We start from the raw sequence: 12397 nt of genomic DNA on the forward strand, positions 1-12397 counted from the left end.
AAGTGTATATTCAATGTGTATATGAATAATACAGAAAATATATTTAATTTATATATGAACGGCACAAAGTATAGATGTATACTTAATTTGTAAAATTAAATTAAATTCATATATGGATAGTTAAGAATATATATATTATATATGTGTGTGTAGTTCAAACATGTTAAATGCACATATGGTTAGATGAGAACGTAAGTTGGGTTATAAATGACCAGTTAAACGTATAGTCAATCAGAAATATATGGATAGTTAAGAATATATATATTATATATATGTGTGTAGTTCAAACATGTTCAATGCACATATGGTTAGATGAGAACGTAAGTTGGGTTATAAATGACCAGTTAAACGTATAGTCAATGCATTTCTGATGTTTTGTGTTGACTGTACCTCCTGATTAGTAGAGATCAAAGCTACCATAGATGATGGTGTGTGGTGAGCAGTGTGTTAACTACACATTTTCTTTCATCAGAATTTGTTTTATCTTCTCATGGAGATCTATGGCATGAACTTGAAGAGTAAACTCCTTATTGTGGATAGTAGAGGTTACAACTTCTCACATGCAATTTCCAAAGCTACTATGGATCCATTCCCTTATATCACTCACACTTCCCTTTTCTGCAGGCTGCAACGCTCATGGTTATTGATCTCAAAACACTTGATTGTAAACTTTCTACATAAATTGATTGATTAGATTCTTGCTCACCAGCTCTCAAAGAGAAAAGGAGTCCCCAAAGTTAAAAAGCAATGTCTCTAAAACTGGCCAAAAAAGTTAAAAACAATATTATAAGCATCCCAAAAAGCTGTGTATACTCAGATTGAGAAAAAACAGGCTGTACCAAAAGCCTAAAGGTAAACTCCTGCTAACCATGTTCTTAGTGGCAAGTTTGTTCACTCAGGTCATCCTCCGTGTGTTAAATTGCATGCTTTAATTTGGATTCCACTCAAATGAGATTGGGTGCAGGTTATATGGCAGAATAGAAACCTCTTGAACATGGCTTATAAGAATAAGTGTCAAAAGTTGGATGATGCATTCCAGTTGGATGATGCATTCCAGTTACAGAAGGCGAGTGTTGCAATTTATCTATAATATAAATCTTATGTTAAAATGTTAAATTTTCATGGTTCATAATAATTGATGCAAATAATTTCTGGATTCAACTGTGCAAGATTTATTCTGTAAACCACAACCCATAATTTATCATCAAAATAATAGAAAACTGAAAAAATAATTCTTATGAAATATTTTTCTTTACCTTCATAAATCCCTGCACTTTACCTAAAAATGTCCTCATCATTCTTGAACCTTAATCTGCTAATTGTTGCTTCTTCACGTACCATATGATCATGTGTACCACTTTCAAATTCCATGTCAACAAGACCTAGGAGGTGCAAAACCTGATATCTGAATTCCTTAAACAAGTCACGCTGTCATCTTCTGCTTTACTGAAGTTCTTAACTTTGGGTTTCCCTTTCTCTAATGATATCTTAATCATTGGGAGCATGTGAAAAGTTGGAGACTGATATGAGCCATAAGCTCTTAGATCATTATTATTGTTCAGAATCCAACTAATCTCTTAACCATAGAACTTGATTACTAAATTTATTCAGTCAAAGGAGCTTCAGGCGAAAGAGCAAATATGCAATTTAGGAGTACCCATAGAACTTGAAATATTATATTCGCCACTCGAAGATGAAAAATCCAACAGACAAAGTTTATTATTTCCTATATGGATTTTACAGATCCTTTGAAATTGAATCAAGACATATTTCAATCTAGAGATGGAAAATTTTGTGATATCAGATTTGTAATTTTCTTGTCAATTACTCATATGAGATCATTCTGATGATAAAAATCGTAGAGATAGCAGTCAATTTAACATTCAACATTCAATTCAACTTTTTCGATTATATCAAAATGCACAAACCAACTCCATTGTCTTCCACTGCAAAGTTCATCTTTGAGCTTCTGATTCCCACTTGAACTAGCTCTAATCTCCTTGATTTTGTGTTTATTTTTGAACTATCCTGTAATCACTTTTTCACATCACACAGTTTACCAACAGATCCAAGCATATCGTCTAGGGAGGTTTCTGTTGTAATCAAGACAAGAAAATATAGTCAACTTCCATTCTCATAGTAAATATCTCTGTAAACAGATCCAAGCATATCGTCTAGGGAGGTTTCTGTTGTAATCAAGACAAGAAAATATAGTCAACTTCCATTCTCATAGTAAATATCTCTGGTACAAGCTTTTGTTGTAATCAAGACAAGGAAATATAGTCAACTTACATTCTCATAGTAAATATCTCTCGTACAAGGTCCAAAAGTTTTGAAGAGTGAGTGATTTATTGTGTTTGTTATTCCCATTTTTGGTTTCCATCAGTAGAGCTACCTCCTCCATTCAAATTTTTAAATATAAAATCATGGTCACCAGTATGAATGTGGACGCCATGGTTTGAAAATGAGTTACATTGAATATATTTGAAGTTGCAAACTATTCCGGTCGCTCCATGTTTGGAGTAATTACCAGTCAACATTATTGAAGGTAGACACTTTGATGAAGGAGGCAGGGGAAGAATATGGAGAAATTCGTTTGTTTTGTGAGAAGTGGGTGTCTCCCTGTAGTCCAGCCCTATCTGAAAAAGGTATAAGGAGAGGTGTAGACTACCAAAAAGCAGTGATTCATCAATAATTTTTAAAATTCAGCGAGTCCTTATTCAAGATATATTATAGAAGATCTAACATGGAAAAGAATTTGAAAACAGTTTAATTTGGTGCGTCTTGGTCCCTTAGACTACTGGGTCTCGTGAAAATCATTAAAATTTCTTCATTCATTCGTTCATCCATTCACTCATTAGATAACAAGTTTAACAACAAATAATAGAACCACAACACTCTAAGAAGGGAGTCCATGAATATTCAAGGGAAGGATAGCCTCATGCCTCTAGCCTTTAAACTTTTCATTGTCCAAATGGAGAAAGTTCCACTTATTTCCAACTTTGCAAGTTCTTATGACTTACATTGATGGTGAAAATCTTCACTATTCCTTTTTTTTTCCTTTTGGATGTCAAGAGTAAAAGGTTCTATTGAATGTCAAATTTTCCTTTCTTTTTAATACAAGGATCTTTCTACACTGTTTTAAATATATAATATGTATAATATTAGATTAAAAATAATATTATTAATTATGGGATATTAAAATTGTTCTTATATAAAATACACTTTTTTGTCAAGGATAAGGATAATGGAGAATATGAAATAAAAAATATAATGATATAATTATAAAATTAAAAATAAGTTGGTAGTAAAGGTTTTTTTCTTTTGTAAAAAATTTAATGGAAATGTAAAAATATAATAACAAGAATATACTAAAACATAATGATATAATCATATTTAATAATAATTTATTTTTAAATTATAATATCATAATATAATAACGATTTAATATTAATTACAATATAGTAATATAATAGTTTTTTAAATACAACAATGAACAAATACAATATCTTTACTATATTACTTAAAACATAATATGCTAGTATTTAATTAATCATATATAATCATTTAAGATGAATCTTAAAGAATGATTATTACTGTTACATTCATAAATATTGTATACAAAAAATATAAAAATAAAAACATAATAATATAATCTTAAAAGATTTTTTTTTTTTTTAAATTTAATAAAAATATAAATAATAATATGTTAATTTTATTTTTTATTGTGAAATTTGGATACTCTATTCAATTTCAAATCTTAGAAAGAAAACCTAGGAATTTTCAAATTTAAAAAAAAACCGTAGGAATTTTTTTTTCCCTATTTCTACTGAATCAATGCAAAGATTTATGAAAAAATTACAGTAAAGAGCAGTAAGAAGATACCATTGTCAAAACCATATACCAAGTAACTGTCATTCGTTTGATTTTGAGGGAAGTTGCTGTCATCAACAGCTTTATAACAGTTATTAGACAAGTTTAACAGCCAACAAAAGAATCGCAACACTCTGAAAAGGGAGTGATTGAATATTCAAGGGAATCGTGGGTCTTCAAGGAGAGCATCCAGCCTTGAAAACAGGGTTTCATAGTAACCAGAGTCTACAGTCGTATCAGCAAATATAAAGGCCAGACTTAATCTACCCTTCATCTATTTTGTGATTATGAAATAAGCAGATCTGAGAATATGGTTGTTGTGAAATCCAATATTTGCTTCTGTTCCATCAAGGGATCAATATGAAACCATCAAGTTGAAAGAAGTCACAAAATCCAATTGGAAACTAGTAAGAGAGAATGAATTGTTTAAAGAACAAGTAAATAAAATGCTAAACATCATGGAAAATTTCTCACAGAACTATCAATTGGTATTTTATCTTTATCACTGCTATTGATAATTGATGAAGTGTGGTACTATCAAATGTATTTACAAGAGCTGTACCAAAACGTATTTACAAGAGCTGTACCAAAACGTACTGTACTGAAGATTTTTTTTTTATCCATAGCAGCAAATTAGTCCTTAAATTATATTCGATAAGAATATCAACAATGTAAAAAAGTTAGCGACTTGGTAAACATCAAATTGTAATTTCATCTTTAGTTGAAACAAAACCCACAAGTAGAGAAGATTTTAAACAGCTAAACCGTAGCTATTTTAGATTTCCAAAATGCCAAATAACAAACAAGGTCTATTTACATTCAGCCTAAAAGAATAGTAGATGTTTCAATCAAGTTGGGCATTTGAATGTGTGGCTATTAGATTTCAATATTTAATGTGAGACAATTCAATATTTCATAATTAGATTTCATTTAACCAAAAGGAAGATATTTCTATTCAAAAGGAAGATTAAGCCCATTCTTATGGATCAATTATAAAGAACATCAAACAGTAAGAGAATTGCCTACAAGCCTGATGACAATTTGTTTGAAGACAGACTGGAAGCAAACTGCTAATATCAGCAATAAACTGTCTCCCTTAGAAGCTGAACTATCTATTAGTGCCTTCATGTTCACCTCCTGCTATTTATGGATTTCTTTTCCTTGAATAATTACATAGCATAAACCAATAGATTGTGAAAAAACCCATTTTCTGAGTGGTTGATCCATAAATTTGAGGGGTTTTTCATGTAAATATTAATCTCACTTTCCAAAAACTTCTATTAAAATCCAAACTAATTTAAAAAAATCAACAACTAAAAAGTTCATGAAACCACATTGAAAAAACAATTTTTGGTTTTTGGAGTTTCATATTCCACTGAGCTGAAAGCTGAATTTTGTGTCTCTATCATGTGCAAGGAATGGGCCTTGACTATTTGGTAGTTACAACATGTATATATCATATATTCTTATGACTGTTGCATTTACAAAACAGACCACAGATTAATGAACAATGAGAATAAAAATTACAGTCTTATTATTTGGAAAGGGATAGGTCTCTTCACAAGGATGATCTCTATTTTCTTTGCTTGCTTGGCATAGACCCAAGTGACAATCAGTTGTTCCAGCATAGTAATAAATAGATACCCTGTGATGCTCCCTACCCAGTATCCTGGAATGAATGCAAAAGTTGGTAAATTGAGAGAAAACAATTACCTTTTAATCTAATAATTTTGATAATATACATAAAGATCCTACAAATTATTAAGAATTCTATAGCATTCACATATTAAATGATTATGATTTAATTATCAGTTGTGCTGTTCGAGTTTAATGTTATAGGTTTTGTAGTCATGATAGGGTTGCCCATCCAGACCATGCTATGCCCACCGGGTCTTACTAGCATGGTGTGGGTCTTACTTCCCTAATCACACTCAGTTTGGGGTTCAGAGTCATGACCAGATTGCCCATCCAGACCATGCTATGCCCACCGGGTCTTACTACATGGTGTGGATCTTAACTTTCTGTTCATATTCTGTTCCTCTGTTAATAATTTATTATATTTGTTCAGTCAGTTAGACAAAAATCAATACTTGTATGGCTGTTCATTGATTATTAATTCTACTGTGCCTTTTATCATCATTGCTTATTAATCAGATTACATTAATTGTATTCCCATAACATTATCATTTGAAGGTAGTTTTTTATCAAACCATAGTTACTTTATTCTTATATCTGCTATGTGTCGGTAATACCAAATAGTACCAAATACCAATTCATTAAAGATTATTTTGTGCTATTTTGTGATTCTCTGATTATTATTATATACGCGTCACTGTAATCTGTATGTTCGCTGTATATTTATTAACAGTAATATAATCCGCCTATGATATCTGTCTAACAGTTTATTGTACCAAATTGTACAGACTCTAGTAAATTATATTCATTTTATTTTAATATCACAAATGCCTTTCCATATCAGTCTTATGGCAGAAGTACTTACCTGGAACGATTCCTTCCTTTTTAACCACTCGTCTGGAAGCTATTCCCGTAAATTCCTTCTCTACTCCTTGCCCATGTAAGAGCCCAACGAAGCCTTATAAAGCACATCGTGCAACCATGGCAAGATGAGTCACGACCTATTTTGGAGGGACGCAACATTCTTACCTTATTCCCCGATGTCTAGACACGATTTAAGAAAAGAGCCGTGATTCTGGTTGGGTATATGAAGTCCAACGGTCACACGATTCAAGAAAAGAGTCGTGATTCTTGTTGGGTATATGAAGTTCAACGGTCACATGACCATTCGACTTCTTCAGACTCTTCAATTCGTATCTGATATGTTTATATAAATGGCTGAGTGCAGCCCATACAAAATGTACTGTGTAATTTGGATATTTGGTTAATAAGATAATTCCCTGCGTTTCTCGTGGACGTAGCCACTTAGTGGTGAACCACGTTAAACCTTGTGTTGTGTGTTTGCTTTTCTGTTGTTTGGTTTTCGATTCTCTACTCGTTTAATCTTTACAATTGGTATCAGAGCCATGTTGGCTTGAGCAGAGATGGAGGAAGAAGGAGAAGATAAAACTTATAACTTCTATGGCAGTTTTACGTTCCATGTAAAACTATGCTTCAAGCGCCATGTACATTGGTGGGATGGCTGGAAGAAAGAGGGGGACTCAGTTGAAGAGGAGAATCCAGCGAAAGAGAAGGATGTTGGGATTCTTATTTGCTCTCCTCTTGAACCAGCCTTGGCACTTATTGGCCAAACTGTTAATGGTTGGAAAGTTATTGGCATTCGTGTGGTGAAGGTTGAACATTGTGATAGTTCCTGTATAGATGCTGGAATTTCTGAACAGCAAGATGTTGGAAAATAGGTTGTTGTTGAAGAGGATGAACTCAAGAGCTTGCGGGAGGAAGAGTGTATGCCATCGGAGACTCAAGTTGAATCTGCTGTTGACTCCCAGGATGAGGAGGGTGCAGATTGGAGTGAGGTAGTAGAGTAGAGCTCTGCAGATGGCATGGCCTTGGCAAAAATAAAGAGGCACTCCCATGATGATGACAACCTTTGCACATGTAGTTTCATAGAAGCCTATGAGCCTATGGACTTAGATGAAGAAGTGCAAGATGAAAGACAGTTTTCTGGTTTGCAGCAGAAGAGGTCTTTGATAGGAGTGGAGGACAATGGGAAACGCTCCAAGAAATTTAAGATGTCACAGACAGAGATGGGAGATATCGTTCCCCACCCTGATTTGATGGATGTGGATGAAAAGGAGGCTACCCTGTTAGCAATAGAGAAGCCGTTTTATTTTCAGCAATTTGAAACCGTTCCGCAGGAGGTTTTGTCCTTGGCGTCAGACATGTCGGATTATCTGTTTGGTTTCGATAATTTTGAGGATTGGGATCAAGACGAGCACACTTCGAAACCTGCGCCTGCGAATAGGAAGAGTCGCTCTCCCATGCCGGAATCATCTCCTTACGATTCCAATTCCTCAGCTCTTCCTTGTATCCATTCTGCAATCATAAATTTGCTGCCATTGAAGCACCAAGCTAAAGCAGAAGAGGCAAAGAAGGCCGTTATTGCAGAAGAAGCTTTGCAAAATAAAAATATTGCACCCCCTTCTGTGGATGATAAAATTGCGATGCTTACAAAGAAGGCAACGGAGTTCTACTCGAGGGTGGTTGCATTCTGGAAAGACGACAAGAATGTACCATTTTTTCCTGCCCGTGCACTGGATTTGATTTCCACCGAGTTTGGCAGAATCACCATTACGGAAATTTTGTGCTCATTTGGTCAGGGAGTGGATGGTGAGCACTTGTCTGTCATGCCACCTTCCATGGATGATGGAGTAGATGAATCAACATGTATCGAGGCTGTTGCCAGTTGCGTAATATTCTTGCTGGGTGTTCTTGCAGAGCCGTTGGTGACGTGGCTGGAGCAACTAAAGCCGTTACTGTATTCTAATAACACTTGCTATGGTAGGCATGAGACATCTGACAACGAATCGCACTTCTGGGCCTCAACAAAACTAACGGCAGGAGAATTTGTAATGATTTTGGGTATAATCGTTTTTAGCTTCGCATCCCATTTTATTGTAACGGATTTGTCAAAGCTCACGGATTTCGAAATTATAACCAATTTGCATATAATACATTTTAGCTGTTTTGGTGCTCCAACCATTTCGAAGGTTTTTGATAAGGCGAGCACTGACAGTGGCAGGCCTAGTGCGTGCAGGATGCATGATTCATTGAAGGCGTTACTTAATCAGTACAATGATTTGGTGGAGTTGGTGCCTCCGGGGAATTATTCTGGAGTTTTCGACGATGACAGGTTTTACAATGTTATATCACGGGGGAGCACAGATGATCATAGCATGTTTGTGCTTAATGATTCAATTCAGGATGGAGGGTTCATTTTTGAACAAGTTAATGATCTTTCCAATACTTTGTTCAGTGTGAAGGGGAGCATAAGAGAAGATGCTTTTGATTGGGATCTGTTTTGGAGACGACTTATTCGCAGTGTCCTATGTTACCAGAAACGAGAAACGAGAAACGCAACCGCAACGGCAACGTGACGAGAAACGCAATTTTAAAAGGTTGTGTATAAGAAACGGATTGTATAGATGTGAATATATATATATATATATATATATATATATATATATATATATATATTTGTAAAATAAAACAAAATTAATTTTAAAAATAAAAACTATAATACACATCTATATATATATATATATATATATATATATATTTGTAAAATAAAACAAAATTAATTTTAAAAATAAAAACTATAATACACATCTCTAATTAAAAATTTAAACATTGTTAAAAAAATATTAATTGCATTCTTTCATTTTAAAATAATTTATATAAAACACTTTTCACAATGAATATAATAAAACCAAACCACCAGGACAAAAATAAATGTGTCATAGTTAACTGGTCATACAAAAATTATAAATTAATGTAAACTCCAATATTGGTAGTTATAAACTCCAGCTTGCATTTATAACTTAATGTTAACTCCACCTCCAAATTAGGGAAAAGATAAAAATGCCTAAACTTTTGTTTAAATTTTAACTGCAATCTGAAAAAACGAAAATCACCGCCTGGAAACGGCCGTCAGCAACGGGAAACCCGTTTCGGCCGTCGAAACGCGAAACGGATGTCTCCCGTCGCGTTTCTGGTAACTAGGCCGTGAATAGAGTTTTGCGAAGCTCAAATCTTCGTTGGGTCTGGTTCGAATGTAAGATCGAACATGGAAGCAGGGATGCCAGTGCATGGCTGTACCGGTTGGCCTTCACGGGGGAGATTGTTGGGTATATGAAGTCCAACGGTCACATGACCATTCGACTTCTCTAGACTCTTCAATTCGTATCTGATATGTTTATATAAATGGCTGAGTGCAGCCCATACAAAATGTACTGTGTAATTTGGATATTTGGTTAATAAGATAATTCCCTACGTTTCTGGTGGACGTAGCCACTTAGTGGTGAACCACATTAAACCTTGTGTTGTGTATTTTCTTATCTGCTGTTTGGTTTTTGATTATCTGCTTGTATAACTTATGGGTTATTAATTAATATTAGTAACAAAATAGTTAATATCAATCGTTACATTTGCAATAGAATATCATTATTATTATTTATCATTACACTAATAATCAATAATAACTCACATAAATCAGAGATTAAATAAATATTGTTTTTTTCAACACAACAAATGGGTTTAATACTCAGTGACAGAAATTAAATAAAGATTTGTAGTATAAAAATATATTCATGTTTAGTACATTTAGTTCTGGGACATGACATACCCTGCTGGTACAGACCATGAATGCAAGGGATACACTTTCTCTTCCAAATCTTTGAACATTTGTGCAGAATCACTCAAGAAATGCATTAAGGTCATCATCAAGAATACCTCTCCTGTGAATTGAGAGCCCATCGAAAGAAACTCCGATTCCTTATGTTAAAACAGGGAGATAACCCTCCAGTGAAGGTAATAACAAAAATGAAGAAGAGAAACCCGATTTTCATCATAATCAAAGGTCTATCTCTTATGTTGGGCTTCGCATGACCATGCTGATCAGCAATTAAATGACTTCCTCCTCCATGAGCTGCAATCATGGAATTAGTGAGCCCACAAGTATAATAACAGTTACAACGAACACTTGCAAAAACTTGAATGCTGCATATAGTCAATTCCACTGAATCTTTCTCAGAGATATGCTTGATAAGCTTCATAGCATCTTCAATTTCCCCCTTTTCTAGAGAATTGGCGAGAAGGAGGAAGATGGAGACGGAGGAGCATATGAACCTGTATCTCAAAATGGGGATGATACTGGAGATAGAGCATCAGATCCTGGGGGGCATTCTTTCGTAGCTGGCCCTACTATAATTGGATTACGGAACTATAATGATAAATGCAAAAGTTTCTACAGTTAACAAAGAAAGTTAAGTATCTCCCATACAAGTATAAGTTCTTGTCTCCTACTATCTATGGATAAATCATAATAGGCTGATTTCAGATAGCGGACCAAACGATACTACAAAGTTAACCAGTGAATCAGGGATGCTTCCATGAGTGGATTCTGAATAAAAAGCTGTTATTGGTTCAGTAGACAGCTTTGTTAATATAGAACCTGTGAGTTTCATCAGTAACTCCAAAAGGTGCAAGTCTCTACTTATGGAAGTTGTTTGAGATATCTCAATTATTCAGTATGCATTGCATTTAAATAGTATATTCATTTCAGCGAATTATATATGAACTGAGAAATTTTTTTAATGTATATAATACATAAAAGAAGTTTTAATTGAATCCATAAACTAAGATTGATCTTGCCGTCTTCAGAATCAGAATGAAAATTTGATATTTAAAAGAAAATTGAAATATATGATTCTCTAATGCTTATATTTTATTGAATTATCAAATGAGTAGCCATTTATGGAAATAAGTGCTTTCAGTTAAATTTTAGCTTATTTTTGGAGCTTCGATTTACTTGTTGTACTTTCAAGTCCCATTAACCTGTATTGATCATCTACATGCATGAATGTAATTTCTTTCTTTATATTGCTCAGGTATATAACGGTCAGCGAGGCTCATGGTAGGGCTCTCTTTTACTATTTTGTTGAATCCGAAAATAATCCATCCAAAGACCCAGTTCTTTTGTGGCTTACTGGTGGTCCTGGTTGCTCAAGTTTCACTGGATTTGTCTATGAGATTGGTTAGTTAATTGAAATCAATTACCATTATTGGCTTTTTTCTAATGCTCCAAAATTGCCATATTTAAAAAATGGTTTTACATTTTCCAATAAAACTATGAATCAACACTAAATGTTATTTATAAATTTCCACTCTTGTCCCATGTTGGTAAGGATCGAGAATATAAATCAGGAAAACTATAGTAAAAAACGAGTGCCTTCGAGCCTTCTGTTGCCTCTCAGAATATGTAAGATGTAACAGTGCCTACTAACACAACAGTCCTGATATAAGATGCTACTTTGGAGCTTAATTATTGATTACATTATATGCGATTCTCACACACTACTGCATTTGCCTAATAAGTAGATCGTTGATTTATCTCCCCATTGTATTCATCCTGACAACTTCAAGTAACACCAATGGATTTCCTTATTCTTCATGAAAGTTTAAATGGTTGCTATAGTCTTTTTGCCTTTCTTTTCTTTTTATCTTGACTTTGATTGCAATTGTCTTTCATTTATTGCAGGCCCAATGTATTTTGATCTCAATTACACTGGGGGTTTACCCAAACTAATTGACAATCCACATTCTTGGACTAAGGTCTGGTTCATTATCCTGTTTCTGTTAGAACACTTTTAATGACAACTTCCTATTAGCATTCCATGGAAACATTTTTATCTCTTATATTGTTTACTGAGGCCAAGAAGGCCCGTTAGACTGTAATATAACCCTAAATAGCTATTTGCAGATCAGGTCTTTCAACTTCGATCTCTATAATCTGTTTCCATCTCCAGTTAACTCTTTCATTTGTAAATAA

The 12397-nt window shown here is 33.9% G+C and overlaps 1 protein-coding gene across 2 annotated transcripts in view; it reads left to right on the forward strand.

Annotated features, from left to right (window-relative positions):
• Window positions 1-12397, forward strand: part of LOC131050421 (serine carboxypeptidase 1-like) — a 36518-nt gene that overhangs the window by 1076 nt on the left and 23045 nt on the right. Inside the window, exons 2-3 of one of the 2 annotated variants that reach the window (XM_057984594.2) lie at window positions 11457-11602; window positions 12107-12180. In XM_057984594.2, the coding sequence (XP_057840577.2) occupies window positions 11457-11602; window positions 12107-12180 (220 nt within the window). The remainder of the gene's footprint in view (window positions 1-11456; window positions 11603-12106; window positions 12181-12397) is intronic. The other variant, XM_057984595.2, reaches the window with a different exon arrangement.

The sequence above is a fragment of the Cryptomeria japonica genome, chromosome 1 (assembly GCF_030272615.1).
Source record: "Cryptomeria japonica chromosome 1, Sugi_1.0, whole genome shotgun sequence".
Lineage (NCBI taxonomy): Eukaryota > Viridiplantae > Streptophyta > Pinopsida > Cupressales > Cupressaceae > Cryptomeria > Cryptomeria japonica.